Genomic DNA, 25,647 nt, shown 5'->3' with positions numbered 1-25,647 from the left:
GCGGGCAGGCGGCCGCGCGCGTACGCAGGCACGCACGCCGGCACGCACGCACATTTCGGCCCCCACGCTTCTGGTTCCCCAGCTACGAGGCGCGCGGTCACGTGGGCCCATCGCGGGGCTGCAGGAGCGGGAAGCCGCGCGAGAGCGGGCTGCGGGGTGCGTGAGCCGGCGCCGCCGCGTGACGTACGCGTCGCGGGAGCCGCCCCTCCCGCACGGAGGAGTCGGCTGGCCGCCCGCCGCCGCGGCGGCCTCTGGGTAAGCGACGCGGCCCGGCCCCTGTGGGCTGCCCCGTGCTCAGTCCCTCCCGCCGCGAGCCGCCTGGGGCGGCGGCCTGCAGCTGCGTCGGTCGCGGGACAGATGCAAGTAGCTGGGGAGGGGGGTGTTTTCGGTCCGTTTGAGATGTCAATCAGGGCACTGGAGGAAAATGGCAACCTCGAGTGAGAGCTGGGCCGAGGATGTCCAAGCTGCCCTTCGGCGCCCGCACCAAGCGGCTGCCGGGGCCTGACTCAGGCCAGGACAGGGCGCGGGGGCGCATCAAAGGCACGGAGTCCTTCCGGGTGCGACCGGGCGCGGGAAGCCCCGACGGGCCTGCGGCACTCCCCAGGCAGCCGCACCCCCGACCCCTCTCGCCAATGGGCGGGTCTCCTGGTACCACCTGCGGCACGGTGCCGCCACCGTCCTCCCTCTCGCTCAGCACCCCCGTTTGTGATTACCCCGTCTCTTGGGCAGGAAGCCGCCGCCCCCCCATCCCCATAATTTTTTTTTTCTGATTATATTATTCTCATTCTAAGCAAAGTCAGTTTTTCTTTTTCAAGCTTGCTCCATCTGTCACTGCCTTGTCTAGCACTCAGTATTTGGAGAAATCAAGCTGTTGTCAAGCTGCTTAGGCAGCGCCTAGCGCTGTACCTGGAAATTAACAGCAGCTAACATGTTTCATGAATTAACGCCCGCTTTCACCCAATGCCTTGCATTCTCTTGAGACTGGTCTTTTTGGCAAAGCTGTTGATTCTCACAGGATTTTGTGAAGTGTGTAAAGTACATTTTGGAATCACAAATTTTAAAGCTGAAAGGGTCTTATAGAAAATATAGTTCATCCCTCTCATTTTACAGATGAGGACACCAGGCAGAGAGACTTTGTAGCTTGATCAAAGTCCCATACCTCTTCAGTAACTGGACTCCAAGGCTCTAGATGCCTTGGTCGGTGCGTTCCTCACCACACCAGGAGTGCGATGCCAGTTTAACCCACTCGCTGTAGAGACTATCTGCCAGAAGTGATTATACTTGACTTGATCCCTGTTTTTGAGAAATCAGACTTAGCCAGCGTGATGGCTCTGGTATCTTAAGGAATGTGGTTGGCACTATTTCCAGGTGGAATAGACAGCCTATTAATGTACTTTGAGCTTAAAGCTTGTCCCCCCCCCCCCCCCCCCCAAATCAGCCGTATTCTCTGCAAGAATAACCAAGATTTGCAGCATTGGTTGCTTCCTTGGGTAAAGGCATCAAAGAGCTCTTTAGCAATCTGCATATGCTTTAATTAAGGGTAAACTATTAATCCATTAACAGACATCAGCTCCTTAATAGGGAACAAAACACTGATGGGATAGGAAGCAGAATAGATGAGTTCTTATGGCTGGGAGGTTATCAGGAAGCAATGGAACATCACAGGGATAGTCAGCAAGAAAAGAGGAGGGGACCTCACATGACTTGCTACACCTTTTTGCCCAGCCCTGCTCTGAATGTCTTATTTGGAGGTAGTAGAGATGGATTCTGTTCAGGTGTGGTCTATGTTTATTGACTACCTGCAGTGGCTAGCTGCTTTCATAGATGAATTTTGAATACTTACCAAATAGGAGGTAGTATTGTCTCCATCTTACAAGCGAGGAAACAGGCTCAGAGAGATTTACCTGGCTTCGATAATGCAGTCATTTGCAGTAGAGTTCAAGCCTAAATCACTTTATCTCCCAAGACTGGTCAGTGCCTTTTTGCATTAGATCTTAGTACCACTTCAAGCCAGGAAGGGGATGAGAGAATCGCCTGTGGCTGATTTATTGGCGCCTGTGGTTGCCCAGAGAGGCTGAGCAGGACTTTCAGCTGCCCTCTATGCCTTAGAAAGTGGAGCTGTGTGCTTCCACCCTATCTCCTGAGGGGAATGCGAAGGAGCCAGGCTGTCTAGCTGGGGAGGAGGGGCTCAAGTGCCTTGGCCATAAATTATCCTGGCCAGGGCTGTGCTGGGAAGTGTTGCATAATGCCCTCCCCACCACTGAACCAAAGTGATTTATTTACTATGGTCCGTAGATGGGGCTTGACCATCTTGTTAAAGAAAAACTTGTCCATTTTAGTAATAACAGGGCCAGAAAAGCATTGGGGGTTTTATATTATTGCAGGGTTTTTTTCTTGTCTTAAAAAGCAGTGCAGGTGCTCTTATCTTGATAAATTATAAAGTACTACACCACTTCCTGTGCCCCCTTTCTGCTTATTTATTCCAAATTGCATGTGAACTTCAGTCTCTTGAGAGAAGAATGCTAAGAAAAATACTGTTCCAGTTTATAGTTACCAGCACCGGCTATGGAGTCAGATGTAGCTTTTGATCCCCGCTTTATACTGTTTGCTAGTTGTGTGTCCTAAGCCTAGGCTTTTCCTCATCTGTAAAATGGAAATAAAAATAATACATATAGTCATGGTGAGGATTAACAGAGATAATGTACATACAGCATTTAGCACAAGGCCTTGCACATACCATTACTTTTTATTATAATAGCTATTGAAAATAACTGTGACAGTATTCCTCTAGGATAGAAAAGATATTGCTACTTGAACTTGCTTAGGGAGAGTGGAAGAAGAGGGAAGAGTGTTTGAAGCAAACGTCAGTTTCAGAATTATTGGTTGAATTTATTAACACTTCTACTTTCCCTTTGCTAGCAGGAATTTTTTTTCTTTTTTTTTTTTTAGCTCTTTATTGGAATATAATTGCTTTACATTGTTGTGCCAGTTTCTGCTGTACAACAAAGTGAATCAGCTATATTTATACATACATCCCAATATCCCCTCCCTCCCGCGATTCTCTCCCACCCTCCCTGTCCTGGCCCTCTAATTCATCACCCATTATCGAGTTGATCTCCCTGTGTTATGCAGCAGCTTCCCACTAGCTATTTTACAGTTGATAGTGTATATATGTCAGTGCTACTCTCTCACTTGTCCCAGCTTCCCCTTTGCCCCCCAGTCTGTGTCCTCAAGTCCATTCTCTGCATCTCCATTCCTGTCCTGTCACTGGGTTCATCAGTACCATTTTTTTTTTTTTAGATTCCATATATGTGAGTTAGCATATGTTATTTGTTTTTCTCTTTGTGGCTTACTTCGCTGTGAATGACAGACTCTAGGTCCATCTACCTAACTACAAATAACTCAATTTCATTCTTTTTTATGGCTGAGTAATATTCCATTGTATATATGTACCACATCTTCTTTATCCATTCATCTGTTGATAAGCATTTAGGTTGCTTCCATGTCCTGGCTATTGTAAATAGTGCTGCAATGAACATTGTGGTACATGTTTCTTTTTGGAATATGATTTTCTCAGGGTATATGCCCAGGAGTGGGAATTGCTGGGTCATATGGTAGTTCCATTTTTAGTTTTTTAAGGACCCTCCATACTGTTTTCCATATTGGCTGTACCAATTTACATTCCCACCAACAGTGTAGGAGGGTTCCCTTTTCTCCACACCCTGTCCAGCATTTATTGTTTCTAGATTTTTTGATGATAAGACATCCTGACTGGTGTGAGGTGATACCTCATTGTGGCTTTGACTTGCATTTCTCTAATGATTAGTGATGTTGAGCATCTTTTCATGTGTTTGTTAGCCATCTGCATGTCTTCTTTGGAGAAATGTCTATTTAGGTCTTCCGCCCATTTTTGGATTGGGTTATTTGCTTTTTTGATATTGAGCTTTTTTTTTTTTTTTAACCTTACCTGGAGAAAAAGTGTTTATAGTGTTAAGTTAGTTATTTTTGAAAATTTTCTAATTCATTTCTTCCCTGGTTACAAATCAATCATACAGTGACTTTTTGTTCCCCCTGCAAAATCCTAGGCACTTTAAGCAAAGGGTTTCATTAGCCCATGTGGATAACGTGTTTGTGGAACATTCCATGGCAAAGGAAGTATTGGTTCACCTATATTCAGAAGTTATAATCATTCTTGTTTGTACTGTATGCTAGGTCTGTACTAGCATTGTTGTTTTCCAGCTTTCTCCTGTCCTGTGAGTAGCTTATTTTTTCTTTCAGAAATGCAGACTTTATTTTTTTAGTGGACTAAGAAGAATCTTTTCCTTTCCTTTACAGGGTTCTGATATTTTTAAAGTCCAGTAGCAATTTGCACTCACCGGTGTTAGCATTCTTGGTTGCCTGGTGTTGCGGCTTTATCAGGCATCCCACATGCTGGTTAGATGGGGGTAGAGATGTAGTAGGTTGACTGTGTCTGCCAACAGGCAGGAGGCCCCAAACTAACGTTTCCCTGTTCCGTTAAAGGTTTCTAGAGCATAACTGCTCTTCCTGTATCATCTACCACGTCTGCTTTTTACCCTCTTCTCTTATATTTTCAGTGATTTTCATAAGCAAATGCCTAGAACACAATAATTTTTTACCTCACACAATAATTTTCAGATTTGGAATTTCCATGTCCTTTTCAGATACTATGAAGATAGGTGTAATGGTCTATGAGAGAGTAAATATACTTCTTTTTCCTAAGTACTTTTTAAAAGAAGTTTGAAAATGTTGTGCTCTTTGTCTGCGCCAATAACTATCCTACTAGGTTGGGAATATTTCTGTTTCTTAATCTGGCTAATTTTTTAGTTTAAAGTTAAAATTAGACTTACAGTTGTTGTTTTTTGTTCATTTAATGTAACCAGTATAATTCTCACATTTTGAGCACTTCTAATGAAATTGCTTCTTTTTCTCTTTAACTTAGTGTGTGAAATAGTCTCTTGGGTTTTCTCGGCCCCTTGTTCTTCTATTGCAGTGGTTGTTAATTGAGGCATTATATTAGAATCACCCGAGGAGCTTAGAAAAGGATCTGTTCCTCACCCTCAGCAATTCTGTTTGGGTTAGTCTGGAGTAGGACTCAGGCATCAGTACAACTCTCCATGGAAGGTTTAACAATGCAGTCAGCAGTTAAAGCCACTATTCTGGGGTAAAATGATTTCTGCAAACATTCTTTCGGTTATAAAATGTTACACCACCACAATCATGTGAAAATACATTAAGAAGTTAAAATCCTCGTATAAACTCTTATTATGTAGCACTTTGGATATTTCTGCTTTTACCTTTGTATTTATAGTCATGAGTGAGTATGTCAAAAAAGCTGTATACATTCCTGGGCCAACTTTCCTGTCTCCTTGTCTTTAACAATAATTAATAATAAAGTCAAGTGGTGAGAACCACAAAGAAAATATCTAAGACTGTTTTCCAGAGAAACATGTCTGCTTTTGTTTCTTCTTTTATTAAAGATTCTTAGAGTCTGCAAGAATGAAAAGCTGTGTATTGTAGGACATCATTCTGGCTACCATAGATCTGAGAGTCCAGTCTAACTATTATAATAGATTTTTTTAAATAAAAATCAGAGATGTTGGATATCAAGCTAACTTTGAACTCAACTAACATAGGAGGGTGAGTCAAAAATTATCTGCACTCTGGCTGTAGAATTTATTTTAATTAACTTTTAGAAAAGACAAATACATCATTTTTTGACATAATCTCCTTGCTTTTCAATACACTTTGTCGATCTGTCAACAAGCTTTCATATTCCCTCATTAAAAAATGTTTTAGGCTGATCTGTGAGCCACAAATGCACCGCTGTCTTCACTTAATCAGAAGTGAATCTTTGTCCTCGTAGGGCTGCTTTCAGGGCACCAAACAGGTGAAAGTCCAATGGAGCAAGATCAGGACTATAGGGTGGATGTTTTAACACCTCAAAATGAAGTAATCCATGACAGACTTAGGTTTCAAAAAGTTTGTGCAAGATGGGAACTGAAACAACTCATGGAAGAGCAGAAACAGAAGCATTTGGATATCTGCAAACAAAATTTGGACTGATAGGCTAAGGAAGGTGAAAGTTTCTTAAAGAGAACCTTTACTGGTGATGAGACATGGATTCATCACTACAAGCCTGAGAGTAAACAGCAGAGTATGAAATGGAAACATCCTCAATCTCCAACCAAGAAAAAATTCAAAAGTCAACCATCCGCTGAAAAATTCTCAAGGGCCAGTACTGGAACTTTATCAGGAAAAAGGTTCAACAATCAACAGTGCTTATTACAGTGAGATGCTTACTGAAGAGCTGAAGCCTAAACTTTGGATTAAACGCAGAGGACCACTGTCCAAGGGCATTGTGATCTCTCATGACAGTGCACGTCTGCAGACTTCCACCCACACGGTCGACACTCTGCAGAAACTCTGCGTTTTCAGGTGTTAAAGCGGCCTCCCTATAGTCCTGATCTTGTTCCATCAGACTTTCACCTGTTGGTCCCCTGAGAGCAGCCCTACGAGGACAAAGATTCACTTCTAATGAAGAAGTGAAGACAGTGGTTCATTTGTGGCTCACAGCTTAGCCTGAAACTTTTTAATGAGGGAATATGAAAGGTTGTTGACAGATGGACAAAGTGTATTGAAAAGCAAGGGGATTATGTTGCGAAACGATGTATTTGTCTTTTCTAAAAGTTAATTAAAATAAATTCTACAGCCAGGGTTCAGATAATTTTTGACTCACCTTCATAGATACTCACATAAAGCTGTTCTAGCTAACTTAGTTTGAGCTAATCCAGAGTTATTGCAGTCTAGTAAGTAAACAAGGTTTTTTGTAGTCTCTTAAATATCAGTGCTATTGTGAATACCATTTTGATAACAAATAAAGCATTTTAAGATGTAGCACCATTACATTTGGCTATAGTATTTGTAAATACAATGATAAGATTTTTTTTAATTAATTAATTAATTGGCTGCGTTGGGTCTTTGTTGCTGCATGGCCTTTCTCTAGTTGTGGAGAGGGGGAGCTACTCTTCGTTGTGGTACGCAAGCTTCTTATTGCAGTGGCTTCTCTTTTTGCAGAGCACGGGCTCTAGGCCTGTGAGATTCAGTAGTTATGGCACATGGGCTCAATAGTTGTGGCTCACGGGCTCTAGAGCACAGGCTCAGTAGTTGTGGCGCACGGGCTTAGTTGCTCTGCGGCATGTGGGATCTTCCCGGACCAGGGCTCGAACCCATGTCCCCTGCATTGGCAGGGGGATTTTTAACCACTGCACCACCAGGGAAGCCCCATGATAGGTTATTTTTGCAAACTCTCTCAGATTTTAAAATTCCACCAAAAATTCTCACTTGTAATTTCTAAGGTGTTTCTGTATAGATAGGAAACTTTGGCTGTTCCACATACTAAAGAAAATAAAATGAGTGGTCAAAAAATGATGAGCAAAGGCTGTATAAAAAGCCCGGTTAATAATCTGCAAAGTAAGTTGTATTAGAAAATGTTCTCAATAACTTTGTAATGTATTGGCTCTGTTAACATGAGGTAAAATATGGTTATGCTGCCTTAAAACATGAAAGGTCTATTATGCAAACAAGTTTGGATGAACTTATATATAGATGACTTTTTTTTTTAACAGATTTGAGTGTTTCCTTTTATAAACTTGGAACATTTATCCCCTTATTTGATTCAATACATTTGCAAAATCTGCCATCAGTATATATGTTGAAAGTTCTAGATGGGGATTTTGAAGAAAGGGCACTGAGTTTGAAGTTAGACTTGAGTTGAAATTCTACCAGCACTATTTAACAGCTAGTTGTCTGACTTTGGGTACCTTTCCTGCCTTTTCTGAGCCTATGGTTTCTTAACCTGAAAATGGAAATAGTACAATACCTGCTTTACTACCTCATAGGATCAAAAAAAGATAGTGTAGGGCAGAGGTTCTAAAAGTGTGGTCCAAGGACTCCCCCTGAAACCCTTTCAGTGGGTTTACAAGTATCTCCCTTTTGCCAAGGCCAAATTCTCTTAATGCATTTGAACCGAAACAACATGTGGCAACAGAGTGATTGCAGAAGCAGAGGAAAGAACCCAGCTGTATTTTTTAAAGCCAGGTATTAAAGAGAATTGCAAAATATAAAACAATGCCACCCTTCTCGCTTTAAAAAAAAAGTTATTTTTTAGAATAAATGTGTTATTTGTATTAATATGTAATGGGTTTATTATTTCAAATATATTAAAAATTTTTTAATTTCTCTTAATTCTGAATATGGTAAATATTGATAAATATAACCCACATAAAAGACAGTTCTTAACACCCCTAATACTTTTCTTAAGAGTGTAAATGGGTCTTGAAACCAAAACTTTTTAGAACTGCTAATAAAGCGTGACAGCTGAGTAGTTCCTATCAGGACAATTCTCAAATAAAAATTATAAACTTGAAAAAAAGTTTTTAAAACGACCAGATGGCATTCAAGAGTGACAAAAAGCAAGCAGAAACTAGAGTGAGGTCTACACTTGGAAGAAGGGAACAGCTGTGAATAATTTTCCATTTTTATGGCTTTTAGCCTGAGAGGAAGCCCCAGTTGGGGACATGAGGGGATGGCTAAAACTGTGATAATAACCTGTAGTCTTACTTGCTTGAAGAAAGGAGGACAGAGTTCAGAGTGACCACACAGGTAGGAAGTAAGGAGGAAAATCCTAGAAAAGATGTTGAGGGGGACCCCAAATCCTGTGTGTAAACTCAGCTTGAATCTCTTGCCAACCCCTAAATGTGTGTGTGTGTTGAGCAGCCTCCAAACAGCACACCTAACACTAAAAAAAACTAAACCATAGGGGAGGTGGAACTTGGAGTTTAAGATTAGCCTGATCGGCAAAAACAAAACAAAAAAATCAGTACCCTTTGGAAGGATATTACAGTACCTAGAGTCTTTACTTTAGTAATCACAGTGTCTAATAAGATATTATCCAAAATGACTAGACATATGAAGAAACAGGAAACTATCATCCTAATTAATGAAGATTGACCCTGAGATGACCCACAGGTTGGATTTATTTATTTTTATTTTTTGCAGTTTTTTTCCTATTTTTTGGCTGTGCCTCAGGGCATGCAGGATCTTAGTTCCCCAACCAGGGATTATACCCATGCCCCCTGCAGTGGAAGCGTGGAGTCTTTTTTTTTTTTTTGGTATAAATTTATTTATTTATTTATTTATTTATTTATTTTATTGGCTGTGTGGGTCTTTTTTGCTGTGCGTGGGCTTTCTTTAGTTGCTGCGAGCAGGGGGCTACTCTTCCTTGTGGTGCGTGTGCTCCTCGTTGCCGTGGCTTCTCTTGTTGCAGAGCATGGGCTCTAGGCGCATGGGCTTCAGTAGTTGCAGCACACGGGCTCAACAGTTGTGGCTCATGGGCTCTAGAGCACAGGCTCAACAGGCTTAGTTGCTCTGCGGCATGTGGGATCTTCCTGGAGCAGGGATCAAACCCGTGTCCCCTGTATTGACAGGTGGATTCTTAACCACTGCGCCACCTAGGAAGCCTGTAAGCGTGGAGTCTTAACCACTGGACCTCCAAGGAAGTCCCCAGAGGTTGGATTTAGCTGAGAAGATTTAAAGCAGCTACTATAACTGTGCTCAAGGATGCAAAATAAGGTTGTAACGTGTGAACAGACTGGAAATCTCAGCAGAGAAATAGAAACTAAGAAAGAATGAGATGAAAATTTCAATCCTGAAAATATATCTGAAATTAAAAAATGGGTTAACAGATTAGGAGTGACGGTGAACTTGAAGATAGGTAAATAGAAACGATCTCCTCGGAAGCAGAAAGAGAAATAAACTATTGTATGTGAAAGTTCTCTTATAAACTTCAACACTCTGTGTTACATGAGGGATTATTAATAGGTTTCTTTCAAGGCCTAGACTCACCTCTTTCCTCTGCATATGGACTGACTTCTTAGTTTGTAAATCATTGCCATCTAAGAATACTCTCAAATTCTCTCTCCTTATCTCAACCATCTGCTTTCCACCATCAGAAAAAGAGATCCCTTTTTTCTCCATGGCCAACTGCTACACTTATACTTTTGATTGCATTCTTTCTGGCTTCTAGAGATTCCACCCCTCTTCAGCCTAAAAGTCTCTTGATCTGCATTTCCCTCAATGTCCTGTTCTATTTGGACCTACCCTTTATGGCCTCTACTTTCCAACATCCTCCTGCAGTCAGATATTTTGCTCTTACTGCTTTTCCAAACTGTTGTCAAGGTCACCAGAAACCTCTTGGTAAGCACACTTGGGGGTGTTTGTAATAGGCCTCATCCCCATGTTTCTCGGCAGCATTTTATGCCATTGCCACCCCCTCCTACCAAGGTTCTTGCCTTTTCTTTACCTCCCCTAATGACAATGTATTTTCTTCTTTCTCTTCTTCTGTCTAGTTGTATCTATTCTTGTTTTTCAAGGATTCTTTCTTAGCCTTTTTTCCCTCTTATTTCACTCAGTAGTCCCACCCACTCCTGGTGACTTCAGCCTTGTTATTTCAGAGGAATGCTGCCTGTTGTCTCCACTGGTAACTAAACATTTCTACTCAGATGTCCTAGAGTGGACACCTTGAACTCCTTGTGTCCAAAATGAAACTTCTTTCTTACCAAGCCAGTTTCTGCGCCTCTCCTCTGGCGTTCTGCTATGCTACCTTTATATCAACCTAGCACATGGCAGTCAGTCTGCAAATAAGACCCAAAGGAATGAATGAATTCTTCTAGTTACCCAAGCTGGAATTCTGAGACCCACTTTTGACTTGATTTTCTCTGTGGGCTGACCACATCCAGTCCTCTGCCATGTCATGTAAGTTCTCTATCTGATATATCTTCTTGTATTCCTTTCTTTATTCCCACTGCCGTTATTGAGATAGTGCAGAAGGCTACTTGGTGGTCTTTATTTCTCCATGCCTTTCCCTTGCTAATATTTTATATATGTTGCTACTAGAGCAGTCGTGATTCCCAGGCCTAATGATGGTGATTTTACTCATTCTATTTTTTCCTACTTGGAATACTATGTTCACCTTCTCCCTGTTCATCTAAATCCAGTTCAAATGGCTTATTTTTCATTCAGTTTCCTGTCATTTATCTCCCTCCATAGCATGTTCACCAACTGCTCTTATGGCACTTATCACTTTTACTTCATGTCATAGTTACTAAGTTTTATGTTTTATCTCCCCTATTAACCTATAGTCCTCTTGATTGCGACATCATTGTAATTTTTTTGTCCCTGTGCCTTGTACAATGCATGCTTTCAAATATTTTTTCTTTATTAAATTTCTCTTCACAAAATATTTGTTTGATACGTGAATTTAACTGTTACTCATAGAACATTAACCACAGATTTTTGTATATGTGGCTTTTTAGTGTGCTATTTTCATTTCCACATGGTTCAATAGTTCACAATACTAATGTGCTCACTTTCTGTCTATATATATATATACACACACACACACACACACATATATATAAAGAACTGTTGAAAATGTTTATGATCTGAGGGGGCTTTTTGGAGACAGTTTGTAAGATTGGTTTAAGATACTTCAATTGGAACCATTTTATTGAATCTAAGACATGTTTTTCACATACTGAAATCTGCAATATAGAGTTTTATTTTGGTTTTTTAATCTCCTTATAAATTGGTGGTATTTTAGAATCAGGAAAATGTGGTAAATACAATAAGTAATGACTTTTGGTTAAATAGCTTTTGGAACAATACCCACAACTTGTATTTTTGTTTATGTTCTTAGAGGCTAGGCTCAGGTCTCTGTAGGTTCTATTTTCTTATTTCTTTGCTGCTTAAAAGCTTTTAAAATGAGATGGTAAGGGATACAAGTTTTGTCTTGCTTCGTTTTTTTTACTTGGGGGAGGAGTAGGGGAAACTATTATGTGTGAATTAGTAGGAATTTTAAAAGTAATGATGCTGAAAGCTCAGCTTTATCTGTACACCAGTGCCGAACTGAATCTCGGAAACAGAGTTTTGGGTGAAGTAGAAGAGGATAGCTTTACCGCTTTGCCAGGTGGAGTCCTGCCTGGAAAAACTGTGTGTCTCCTCCAGCCCCCGCCCCCCTTGGAGAGGATAGTGAGAAGTTTTATAGTAATGATTCAACGAGGGCGTGATTGTAGACACCATTCTTCTGATGGGTGGGTGGTGAGGTAAGTAGGAGTCAGTATCATCAACCTTCAGGTTCCAGCTGGTCTGGGGTCTGCATGCTTGTGGGCAGCACACCATTTTTTTTAATTTATTTATTTGCTGTGTTGCGTCTTCATTGCTGCGCGGGCTTTCTCTAGTTGCAGTGAGTGGGGGCTACTCTTCGTTGTGGTGTGCGGGCTTCTCATTGCAACGGGAAGCTTCTCTTGTTGTGGAGCATGGGTTCTAGGCATGCAGGCTTCAGTAGTTGTGGCATATGGGCTCCGTAGTTGTGCCTTGCGGGCTCTAGAGCACAGGCTCAGTAGTTGTGGCACGTGGGCTTAGTTGCTCTGCAGCATGTGGGATCTTCCTGGCCCAGGGATCAAACCTGTGTCCTCTGCATTGGCAGGCAGATTCTTAACCACTGCGCCGCCTGGGAAGCCCCAGCATACCATTCTTAATCGTTAACTTCTCTGACCTGGAGGGGGTTTCAGTATCTGCAAAACAGCTGGAAGATATAATGTGTATCCCTTGATACATACATACATACCAGGACCTTGCCCTAAGGCTGTACTCTTGTTTCTCTTGACTGTTTCTCTCTGGTGTAGCATCCCCTCCCTTCCCTAATTAACAACTGCTTGAATCTGCCCTTTGGAACTCAGGGAAGGTCATGGAGGCTGAATGAAAGCTATTTCTTGTAATCAAAGAAATGGGGGACAGAGAAAGGCTTTGTGCCCAGGAACCCCACAGGGCCCTGCTTTGTATCAGTAATGTATGAATGTAGAGTTAAAAGAAGCAAGTTGCAGGATTCCTAGAGTATGATATTATTCATATAAAATTTTAAAACATGCAAAATAATGTCAGACCTTCTTAAGGGATATATATATATGCGGTAAGAATATGATAATGTATGGGAGAGTCAGAAACACCAAAATCAAGATGGTGGTTACCTTTGAAGGCAAGGTGGGTGGGGGGATAAAATGAGGGAGAGATGCCAGGGAGTCTCCACCCCGTTTGTAATGTTTACTGCCTGGGTCGGTAGGTCCTGGGTTCTTGTTACATTGTTCTCTTTACCTACTTGTCTGTCTGAAATACTTCAACATATTCAGATGGTACAGTTCCTCCCACCCTTAAGTCTCTGCTCCCCCATTTCCCTCCCAGAAGCGAAACTGGTTTCTTTGAACCTTTCCAGATGTGTACATAAACAAGAATATATTTATGTGTAAACTCCTCCCCCACCTTTGAAAATAAAATAACCGCTCTACCACTTACATAAATAGTAGCCTTCTCTACACAATTTTACATTTTGCTTTTTATACTTAATATGCCTTGGAGATTATTCCACATTAGTACATCAAATATGTAGTTTTAATAAAAATAGATTTAACCTTTTATCAGTAATAATTGCCTCTATCTTTACCAGTTATAATCTAGATTTTACCCACTAATAAGTATAAATGTTTGTTTTGCTGTGTCAAATTTGCTTAAGCAGCAGGAAATCTGGGTTTCTCTCTACTCTTCTTTCCAGGTATTCCTCTGAGGCTTCCTAGGGTGCTTGATGTGTAGACTGTTCCCTAGGCTCCTTCAGTTGATGGGTCTTGTTTTTTGCTGAGAGGTGGAGAAGGAGGACATTGGGGTTCTGGAGCCAGTGCCTGGGTTAGAAGCCCCTGTTCTGTAACTTACAAGCAGTATGATCTTCGGTCAGTTAACTCTCTGTGCTGATTGTTTCTTCATCTGTAAGATGCACTGAGTATTTCCTTTTTCATAGAGTTGTACTGAAAATTGAATGAGTGAAAAAGGCCTGACACACAGGAAACATTATAAACTGTTGAGTATTTTTATTATATTATCCATCACTCAGCATTTTGCTGCTCCAGCTACGGCCAGTCTCCAGACAGCTAACCCCACACTCTCATCACTGACCTTAAGACTTTGGTCTCTCTGGTTAGTGAGAAAACTTCACTTTTTTAGGACCTGCTCTTTTAGAGGAGGTTCTCCCAGCACCCCATGGATGCCCTTCATACCACAGCTGGCTTCTCTCTAAAGCAGGGCTCTCTGTACCGTTGAGGTAGAGGAGGTGGAGGAAGGAGAAGGTGGCACAGCCTCCCACCTCCCAGGGCACTCATGAAGGTTCTTGCTGCTCTGCTCACACTAGACTTCTCCATAGAATTCTTTCGCATGTTCTTCCTCATGTGTGATTTTTTTCCCCCCTGACACCAGTGGTCCCATCCTGCATTCTACTTCTTCGGGAACCTCCTTGCTTCTGTGTGTCTGAGTCCAGTTAAGGGCAGGGCTTAGGTTCTTTCCTTTTGGGCTGCAGGCCCCATGTGAATCTGGGGATGTGGCTTGACATCTATTTTAAGGGCTCCTATGAGTGATACATTTCCTAAACATTATATGATAGTTAGGAGGCCAGTGTCCTCTGAGCACACAGAGGATCCCTAAGGAGCAGTGACAGCTCTAGCCCAGCCAGAACACACTGTTATTAACATTTATAGTCATTATTTGAATAGTAGTTTCCATTACAAGGTGCTTTTCACATAACTTTCCTCATTTGGCCCTGAGGCAAGAATCAGTACCTCACTCCTATTTTTGCCAGTGAGGAACCTGAAGACTAGAAACATTGTGGTTGCATAGATAAAAAAGGACAGACTTCCTTTCACGTCTTTGTCACCCACACCAAGCCACCTTCTTACCAGATTTTAAAAAGGCCACATTTTATCATTTCAGCAGGGTTGATATCAGTTGTCATAATGGGGTATTTAATGTTAGCTAAGTTTGGGGCAAAATTAACAGTATTGAAAACTGTTAAATAATTTTATTTAAATTTAAGTCTCCTTGTACTCTGTAGGTTTGTGTGAACTGTAGCCAATTTTGTAAAAAAAAAAAAAAAAAAAATCTATGTTGTCCTTTTTCTCAGAGCCACAATGGACACAGCTAGCCATAGCCTTGTCCTTCTGCAGCAGCTGAACATGCAGCGAGAATTTGGTTTTCTGTGTGATTGCACAGTTGCTATTGGAGATGTCTACTTCAAAGCCCACAGAGCAGTGCTTGCTGCTTTTTCTAACTATTTCAAGATGATATTTATTCACCAAACAAGGTAAGGATGTGCTTTTGTAAATCAGAGAATTTTTAATACTGTGATATAGCTAAGCCTTATTATAACATCATCTTGGGGATTCTTTGTTATGGGATCACCTTAGGAAATAATAAAGATTTATAAATTTTTTACACATCTGTAATTAAACTGTGTAGGATCCATGGTGGAAGACAAGAATGAAAACAATAATAGCTAAAATTTATTGACGGCTTATCCCATAACTAAGCACTAAGCATTTATCTAATGTAAATTCTACAGTTATCCATACTTTTTTAGAGAAAAAGAAACAGTAACTAAGTTGCTAAGCAACTTGTCCATCTAGGATTACACAGTTAATAAATTAAACTGAAATGCAAATCTGTGCTCTTAATCACTAAGGTGTTGATTACTATTCCATAACACTTTCATAGCAAGGTTTCAATGTCATAACTCTTCCCACCTTATATTTCATATTACAATTCAAATGTTATTTGTTTCAAATATTTTTTCAAAGATTTTTTTGAATTTAGAGTACCCCAGTGTGATAGGTATTAGGGAGAGGGCTATAAAGTGGTATCCAGATTCTCAGCTCTTGGTAAAAAGTAGCTTTAATACATCCTAGGTTAGAAGTGATGGAACACGCTATGCTTTTTTAAAAGACCTTGCATGGTGGGACTTCCCTGATGGTCCAGTGGCTAAGATTCTGTGCTGCCAATGTAGGGGGCTCGGGTTCGATCCCTGGTCAGGGAACTAAGAGCATGTGCCTTGGCGGTGCTGGGAAAAAAAAAAAAGTTTATAGTCTAAGAGAGAGATAATGCATGTAAAGAAAATAACTGCAGTGTAATTGATCTCTTTGCGCCTCAGTTTCCTTCTTTGTAAAACCCTAGAATAGTATGCCCACCCCACGGTGTTGAGAAGATTAAATGGATTAATAATATTAAAATGCTTAGAACAGAGCTTTGCACTCTTAGCTGCTGCTATTAATAATTACTGTGATGTCTATAATAGAAGTGCTGCACAAGGTAGAGTGGAGTGTCAGCAGCCTTATTTTGAGAAGGTTGGAACAGGTTTTACAGAGGCTCTGAATCTTAAAGGATCAGGAGGAGTTTTTCAAGATGTTGTAGAGGAATGCAAAAATTGCAGGCAGAGGGAAAAAATGCATGAAAACATATGCAGATATGAACCAGGCTAGCACATTTAGAAAATGGAGTAGATCAGAATGATTGGAATATACGACACAAAGGGGAGAGGAGATTAGAGTCGGGTACAGGTCATGGGTAGCCTTTTCTACCACGCAAAAGAGTTTCCTTTCCAACTTAAGTGTCACTGTAGAAACTAGATTAGAAACACTACCTTCACGTCAGCCTCATCTGAGAACAGTGAGTTGGTTCAGCTCTTAAAGCACCGTTGGGTACCAGGCACCATGCTAAACGAAATCTAGGAGGTACAAAGGTAGCGGGCCTGCTTTGTGGTATCTCTGTTGAGCAACTAAAGATCCTCAGTTAAAAGAGCTCTGTGCTGATATAAAGAACCCCTGCTGTAGACCATGGCAGTGAGTGGGTCAGAGGTAAGAGTGAAACCCAAGAGGGAGCCCTAAAATGTCAGGACTGAAGAAACGGATTGCCAGCATACTGCCACCTGCCTTCTGACGCGTTGACACAAACTTTTGCTGCAGGGAAGGTAAGTCCATCAGGTTCCATTGTTTCTTGTCATCCAGCATCTCCCTCAGGTTGTCTTCACCCTAATTCTGCAGGGTGTTTCCTGATTTCTTGTTGCACAGTTGTTTCAATCTATTTTCTGAATTCTAGATTCATATGTGAAAATTGGGCTTGAGATTAATTTAAAGCTTTTCAAATTTGCACTTGTGATTTAAAGAGTAGACATTAATATAGTTTGGAAGCCAAAGTAGGGTTAGTGTGATTTAAATCCTAAATAGTACCAATTCCAATAGACCCCTTTAAATTTTTTAACTTTTTTATTGTGGTAAAATATATAAAAACATAAAATTCGCCATTTGAACCATTTTTAGTTGTACAATTCAGGGGCATTAATCACATTCACAGTGTTGTGCAACCAGCACCATTATCTATTTCTAAAACTTTTCATCACCCCAGAAAGAAACTGTAACCATTAAAAACTCCCCATCCTCTCTACCCCCAAGCTCCTGGTAACCTCTAATCTATTTTCTGCCTCTATGTTATGAATTTTCCTAATCTAGAGGTTTCTTATAAGTGGCATCATATAAAATTTGTCCTGTTGTGTTTGGCTTATTTCACTTAGCATGTTCTTAGGGTTTATCTATACTGTAGCATATATCAGAACCTCATTCCTGTTTATGGCTGAATAACATTCCATTGTGTGTATCTGCCACATTTTGTGTATCCATTTATCTGCTGATGTACCCTTGGGTTGTTTCTAGCTTTTGGCTAATGTGAATAATGCTGTCATGAACATGGGTCTGCAGGTATCTGATTGAGTTCCTGACTTCACTTCTTTTGCTTATATACCCAATAGACTGTTAAGATCCTTAGGAGCAGGGTACCTACTTTGTTCATCATTTTTCTACCCCCGGCATGAAGTTCAGTGCCTGTCACTTAGGAGTCACTAATTAAATGCTGAACTAATCAGAACATCTGTGTTTCTTAACTTTAGGCAGTAGATTGAATACACGAAGACTTGTTGCTGGGCCATAAAATTGGCGTACGGTGAAAATTAAGCCTCTGGTGCTGTGTTTCTTCAGGGCAGATTGCTAAGTGAGAGCTCCTTAGGAAGAAACTGTTTTAGCCTAAGACTGTATACTGCTAACTAAAAGGCCAACTGGGTTGTTTCATTCTCTGTGGGTTTGTTTTTTGTTTTTAACAGTGAATGCATAAAAATACAACCAACTGACATCCAACCTGACATATTCAGCTATTTGTTGCACATTATGTACACGGGGAAAGGGCCAAAACAGATTGTGGATCACAGTCGTTTGGAGGAAGGGATTCGATTTCTTCACGCCGACTACCTTTCTCACATTGCAACTGAAATGAATCAAGTGTTCTCACCAGAGACTGTGCAGTCCTCAAATTTGTATGGCATTCAGATCTCAACGACCCAAAAAACAGCTGTCAAACAAGGGCTGGAGGTCAAGGAAGCTCCTTCCAATAACAGTGGAAACAGAGCTGCCGTCCAGGGTGACCACCCCCAGTTGCAACTCTCTCTTGCTATTGGGCTGGATGATGGCACTGCAGACCAGCAGAGAGCCCATCCTGCTGCCCAGGCCTTGGAGGAGCACCAGAAGCCCCCAGTGTCCATCAAGCAGGAGAGATGTGACCCAGAATCTGTGATCTCCCAGAGCCATCCCTCACCTTCATCAGAGGTGACGGGCCCCACTTTCACTGAAAGTGGTATCAAAATGCACTTGTGCCATTACTGTGGGGAACGTTTTGATTCTCGTAGTAATCTAAGACAACATCTCCATACCCACGTGTCTGGATCCCTCCCGTTTGGTGTCCCTGCTTCCATTCTGGAAAGTAATGACCTTGGTGAAGTGCATCCACTTAATGAAAATAGCGAGGCTCTTGAATGCCGCAGGCTCAGCTCCTTCATCGTCAAGGAGAATGAGCAGCAGCCCGACCACTCAACCCGGGGTACCGCAGAGCCTTTGCAGATCAGTCAGGTGTCTTTGATCTCCAAAGACACTGAGCCAGTAGAATTAAACTGTAACTTTTCTTTTTCAAGGAAAAGAAAAATCAGCTGTACCATCTGTGGTCATAAATTTCTCCGAAAGAGCCAATTGCTGGAGCACATGTATACACACAAAGGTAAATCTTACAGATATAACCGATGCCAAAGGTTTGGTAATGCATTAGCCCAGAGATTTCAGCCATATTGTGACAGCTGGTCTGACGTCCCCCTGAAAAGTTCTCGCCTGTCGCAAGAACAGTTAGACTCATCTTGTGCCTTAGAGTCAGAACTCACACAAGAAAATGTGGACACTATCCTGGTTGAGTAGCAGTTTCTTCTTCAGAATTTTTATATCAATTCTGAAAAAGAAAACGCACATGCATTTTTTTATTCATAAATTATTTTCCTCCTCAAGTTCTAATCACTTTTTCTTTACTATTTATCTATAGTTTTAAGGTTGTGTATATTAGATCTGCTGCTAAAATGTAACCTTCAATTAGGGCTGTGAACTTTTCATAAATTAAATCACGTTAGAAATCAGAAATGGATGTAGAAGTATAGAAGTTTTTCCAGGTTGTAGAATCTGTAAAATCAAATTGAATATGAAATAACTGAAAGCTTTTTTAAAGAACAGACTATCACTTTTGGTTAATGTTCCACATGAATTAAGCCCCATGAGGATTATTTTAAAATATTTTCTGCCATATAGGGAATTAATTGTCATTTTAGTGCATAACTATATGTTATAATGTATAAAACATTTGTTTTAAGGCATAGCTATACCAAATCATGAGTAGTTTTAAATTACTTTTTACTTACTAGCTCTGCAACATCTTATGTAGCTTTATTTTTTAACACTGAGCATACCTCATTTTCAATTAAAAAAAATTTAAAAGAGAGAAAGGGAGAAGCGTCAGAAACACACACAAAAACTTAGAGAAACAGTAAGATACATATACATAGATAAGCATAGAAGCCCTCAGTGTTAGAGACAGAAATTCAGATAGATCTGTGTTGACTGGCACCCTAGTGTTGCTACTTTAATCTGGAGTGTTTTCTTAAAGACCTTAAAGGCAGTTTGAGATTTTTATGTCCAGAGGTTTACATGAGCTTATGAGGAAAATGATAAAATACAAATTCTCTTTCTACCCACAGTATCAGAAGATTTTATAGGCTATCTGAGTTGACATTAATTTTCTAACAATCACCTGAAAAGGTAATTTTTCAGTGGCACAGTTTTCACTTTTTTCTGGTCCATAAAACCAGCAGAGTAGATACAATCAGTGTCCTAGAACCATGTTTAAAATCCATGACAGCCTTCCATCCGTGAATCAACTTAACTCCCTTTCATATTGGTGAAACTTACAAAGCTAAAACTCCAGAAAAATTAAAATCAATGGACTGAATGATAGATTCCCCTGCTCTGTGTAGCTGGGAAACAGCTGGTCAAACTTCACCACAGAGGATAGACCTAAATTATTTCTGAGATGTTTAAATTTAAAATATGAGATAGTCAAGAATAATGAGAGGCTTCAGAGCGGCCTCTTCTTTTTTTGTATGCTGCCTTGTTAAATTCTCAACCTCACAGGTATTTTAGTAAATTTAATAAATTTGGTTTGTGAAGCTTAGAATTTAACTGCATACAAAAACTCTTTGATCTCCTTCCTAACTTCACACTTCTAAGGATATTTCCTGACATCAGAGTTCCTCAACAGTATCTGAGTTCAGTTAGGAGGGAGCTCAAAGAGAAATCCAGCTCATTCTAAGGGCACAAAGGTTTTCTCTGCGTTATCAGTGAGTTTAGGTGAATTATGAAATAATAAGTTTTTCTTAAGGAATGAATGAAGAAAACCAGTGGGCATTGTCTAAGGTGGTTGAGCTTCTGTCCTAGACAAGGATGTGAAGCCTTATGGGGTCAGGATTGACATGAGTTAACAGCAAAATCTAAGTAGCTATTGATATAGAGTCAATTGTATTGGGAGCAGTTAAAACAAATGTGTTGCTCTTTGGTGTCAGAACTTCATCTATTTAAGTAATTATTCAAACTCTTACTGTTCTCAAAGACTTCATCTCATAGGATGCACACAAATGTTAACATTAATTTCATGAATCTGAGGCTATTCTGGATATATTCCCTAGCCTTCTTCAAGTACAATTTTATTTTTCTCATTTAGATAAAAATTTTCCTGATTCTTCTCTTCTGATTTCTTTCCTACTTGCTCAGTCATTAGTCATTGACAGAAAAAGTAAGTATAGCTAAAGGGTGGGATTAAGTGTGCATATGAGTTGTGGGGTAGGGCAGCAGTTCAGAGCAGAGTCTGGCTGTGGCAAGAGTTTGCTTTTGGCTGACTGTCCATGATAGACAACATTAACTTAAAGCAGAGATATATCTACTTTTGTTGGGTAAGAGAAGAGTGGTTTAGCTGTATTTTTATTCTTATTCATAAAGTTCCTTTTAATATTAGGAATTCAAAGCAAATGTTCTTTCCTTCATCTTCATAGTATTCTGTCTGTATTAGGAAGTGGGGAAATGATTACTCCATTTTATAGGAAAAAATCCCAAAACTTGGGTTCCGGAGAACCAGTGAATAGTGGTGTGGGGAATGACCCCAGCTTTATCTTTTTCCTTCATTCAACAGGAATATTTTACAAATAGCTGTTTTATGACTAACACTGTGCCCTAAGTGTATTTTTTTAAGGCATGATTCCTCACTAAGAAAACCTACTTTGTATAAAAAAGTTCTTCCAGTTAAACCCTTTGGTTTTAACAACATCATTTGTAAAATGGAGCTGTTATCTTAGCCACGTAGTATGGTTTGCATAATGACTACCAGACTCTTAAAACTGGAAATGCTGTGTGCACCTTAATGTATCAGGCAAGTACTAAATAGACATTTCCCCTTTGGATCAGCTTAGAATTTCCCCTTCTTTCTAGATCCACATATAGTTGTCTTCTGGTGGAAAACAGACTGTTTCAGTATTTGTCCTTATTAGCATATTGTCAGAACTCAGTATCTGATAAGTGTAGTCTGCCTTATAAGAAAACCAAAATTTCTTGATTTATCTTTATCTCTTGAGATTATTTCTTTCTCTGACTTTCTGATTGCCTGTCTGTAAAGTGTCCATAAGCAGTCCCTACCTCACAGGGGTGTTGTGAGGATTTGTATTAAAATTGTGTTAAGTTCTATCAGTATCATTGGTAAAAACCAACCATATAAAGAAAACTACATTTAACGTTTTTTCTGTAGCTAAACCTATTAACTTGAGTATTCCAACTCATAAATTCTAGAATGTCTTAGAAGCAATCATGTACTATTTAATACTCAATAATTAATTGGCAAAATTCTTGGTTTTATTTTTTACAAATACTCTAGAAACAGCAGTGTTGCTAGAATTCCTATTCTACTGTAGTTTAATCATCCGTATTTCTCTTTAGCCTTTAACAAGGAGGATATTAATTGTTTGGCATTATTGGGAATGAAACCGTGCCAAGTTCAACTTTATTGAAAGTCCCCCCAAACATATTGTTTATGTATCGGAAAAGGAACAAAAGAAATGGAGAAAATACCATTTTCATTTCTTTCACGTAGGTCATCTAAAAAAAGCAGATGGAGACAACAAATGGAGCAGGGATAATAACATAGTAATTCATTATGTTCTATCAGAATAGCATTGGAAAAGGCTTCACTTAAAACTGAAGGAAATAACATATTAATCATGGAAAAAGACAGTCTGGAAAATGTATAAGTCCATTGACATTTATTTGCACAGGCAGATTCTTGATGTTGTAACTCAGATCCTTGAGAAGTATCCATTTTTTGTAGTAATTGAGGTAAAAATAGGCCATGTGCAGAATTTTCATAATGTAACATATCTTTTATGTTTTAAACTAAATGTAGCTCTATGGTATTTTATTATAATTAATTTGTTAATTCCTAAGAATGAAATCTGTAAATTATTATTCTTTACTGTACTCTGTGTTTGTATGGTTGGACTTTTTGAAAACTGGTGAGATTACACAATCCTAAGTCTGGCTGTCTTAAATATAAGAAATTACAAACTGTGATTTTTGTCTTCAAGACCTGGAAGAACCCTTTGTGCTTCAGTGTGTATCTGTGCCACACTTGATTACTTAGTAGATATTGTTCCAATGCAATTGATGTTAACTGTCATCAGCTCTTCTGTTTTGTGCCAAAGTCATTTAGTCAGATTAAATCAAATATTAACTTAAAATGCTTTCAAAGAAACTTGGATTTCAAAAACCTGTACAAAAAAAAAAAAAAAGTGAATTCCCTGGCAGTCCAGTGGTTAGGACTCCATGCTTTCACTGCCTGGTCAGGGAACTAAGATCCCACAAGCTGCACAGCATGGAAAAAAAAAAAAAAGCAAAAACTTGTACAATGAAAGAGGCCCCCCTAAAGAAATCTTTGAAGTATTAGTAACACATAGTAACACATAATACAGGAGACTGAAATCAATACTATATTGTATGGTTAAACTCTTCCACCTAATGTATTGTGAGTTTGCTTCAAAAACATTATTTCAGAAAGTTTTGTATTCTCTATTTGGAATGGAAACAGTGACCTTCATGTACCTTATCATGACAAATAAATTAATGTGACTTAATCATAAAACCTTTTATTAGCTCAGCTTATGGAATGTGTTCTTATTTTACAGCAGTGTCTGCCAAATGTTGTCTTCCTAGTGTGAGGTAAGTAGTCTCTATACCAGGTAACACTTTGGATACGTGATGCAGAAATGCATCAGTGAGTCCAGTTCTTATCAACTATAATCTGTGTTAATAGAAAAGTGGTGTGCTAATCAATTGCTTTCCAACTGCCATCTCTGGAAAGAAAGGTAATATCTAGTCAGTTCCCAGAAGTTTCTTGCTTTGCTCCTTTCTTTCCTATTTACTCTCTGTCTCCTCCAGTATCATAATCTGCAACAGTGGTTCTTAGCCAGAAGTATTAGGGTTCTGCAGAGAAACAGAACCACACTGTGTGTGTGAGGGGGAGACTGATTGATTGAATGATTGATTGATTTAAAGAATTGGCTCATGCAGATATGGAGGCCAAGTCCCAAGATCTATAGTTGGCAAGCTGAAGACCTAGGAGAGCCGATGGTTTAGTTCTAGTCCAAAGTCTGTAGCTTGAGAATCACAAAGGCAGGAAAAGACCAAGGTACCAACTTAATAGGCAGAAGTTACCCTTACTCTCAAAAGGGTCAGCCTTTTTGTTCTATTCAGGCCTTCAGCTGATTGAATGAGGGCCACTCACATTAAAGAGGGCAGTCTACTTTACTCCGTCTACTGATTCAAATGTTAATTTCATCCAGACACAGAGACACATCCAGAATAATGTTTGACCACATATCTGGGTATCTCACAGCCCAGTCAAGTGGACACATAAAGTTAACTATCACACTGGGTGATCCCCCTCACCATGGTGACATCTGGCCGTGTGGAGGTGTTTGGGGTTGTCACAGCTGGGTGGAGGCAGGGGAAGGTTGCTGCTGGCATCTAATGGGTAGAGCGACCAGGGGTGCTCTAAACATTTCACAGTGCGGAGTATAGCCCCCAGAACAAAAAATGTTCCAGTTCTAAATGTCAGCAGTGCTGAGATAGACTAATCCTGGTGTAAAAGGGTAAAGCAAGTTTTGTGATGATTGTCAAGAGCTAAAGGATACAAAAAAACTTAGGGATATTTGTCCCAGTCATCTATGAAGTTGATACGGTTCTTATGGCGTATGTGTTTGTTCAGAATTAAATTTCTATTTGTATTAACGTTTATCCCATATTTTCAAAGATAAAAATGATTATTAAAATGTATAGATGTATTAAGCAACAAGACAGTTTTACATCTATATAACCTTTGAACTAAACAAATTGTGTCCCTACTAACGTCTCTGTGAAATTAAAATGTGATCATAGGCTGTAATTTGTGTAAATATTTAATCTGGCCAAAAGGTGGCACCAGTGTACCTTTTAAAAGTCTATTTTATGTTATGCTCAAATTTGACATCACTATTTGTTTAATTCACATTTATTTAGTACTTAGCTACTCCTGGATCTTGCTTCACTTTATAGAGTCATGACTAATGAGAATCTTCCTAGAATTCCATAATATATTAGGTACTGAAATATATTGACATCCCTCTTTGATCAAGATGCTTCCAATTTACATGTATAGCAGCAGATAACTTTTTAAAATACCACATTTAGTGTGCTTGTTATATCAAGCATTTCTGAGGATTCTTGTACGTCTTTAAGGTTTTGGAATTTTAGTCTCAATCACATTTGCTCTTCTAATCAGGCATCAAAATCAGTTTTTGGTGTTCTGCCTGGTCAAGAGAGAAGTTTAGGGACATTTGAGTAAACTGCCTAGTTGCTTACCTCTTGTTCCTTTTCTTCATAGCCACAATCTGTGAGGTTGGCTTGTATATTTTCTGGAATTTACTTTCTCTTACAACTGATTCAACAACTGACTTTGTAAGCTGGTATTCTTTATCCCTTTATTCCCTCACTTTCTTCCAGTTTCATTCTCCGAGTAGGCGGAGACATTCTCTAATAGAGTTTTTGTGCCTTCCAATACTGAATGAATACAGGTTACCCTTTCCTCCCCATCATTTCTGCTTGCAATATTACTATTAATATTATCCTGGGACTTTGTACCTCATCACCAAATGCTTCTCTTAAATTTACTTCCAACTGATTAGCCAACTTGGAGAATGAACTCACTTCCTCC

At 39.8% G+C, this 25,647-nt stretch overlaps 1 protein-coding gene across 4 annotated transcripts in view; it reads left to right on the top strand.

Annotated features, from left to right (window-relative positions):
• Positions 1 to 25,647, top strand: part of ZBTB25 (zinc finger and BTB domain containing 25) — a 47,353-nt gene that overhangs the window by 638 nt on the left and 21,068 nt on the right. The window contains exons 1-4 of one of the 4 annotated variants that reach the window (XM_057731358.1): positions 111 to 255; positions 15,077 to 15,256; positions 18,098 to 19,041; positions 23,582 to 23,615. In XM_057731358.1, the coding sequence (XP_057587341.1) occupies positions 15,084 to 15,256; positions 18,098 to 19,041; positions 23,582 to 23,615 (1,151 nt within the window). In that variant the 5' untranslated portion in view covers positions 111 to 255; positions 15,077 to 15,083. Of the gene's footprint in view, positions 1 to 110; positions 256 to 14,113; positions 15,257 to 15,580; positions 16,916 to 18,097; positions 19,042 to 23,581; positions 23,616 to 25,647 lie in introns of those variants that run through there. The other 3 variants (XM_057731359.1, XM_057731360.1, XM_057731361.1) reach the window with 3 other exon arrangements.

Source organism: Hippopotamus amphibius, chromosome 4, assembly GCF_030028045.1.
Source record: "Hippopotamus amphibius kiboko isolate mHipAmp2 chromosome 4, mHipAmp2.hap2, whole genome shotgun sequence".
NCBI lineage: Eukaryota > Metazoa > Chordata > Mammalia > Artiodactyla > Hippopotamidae > Hippopotamus > Hippopotamus amphibius.
Note: the sequence above shows the minus strand (reverse complement) of the source record. Positions and strands in the feature narration are given on the sequence as shown.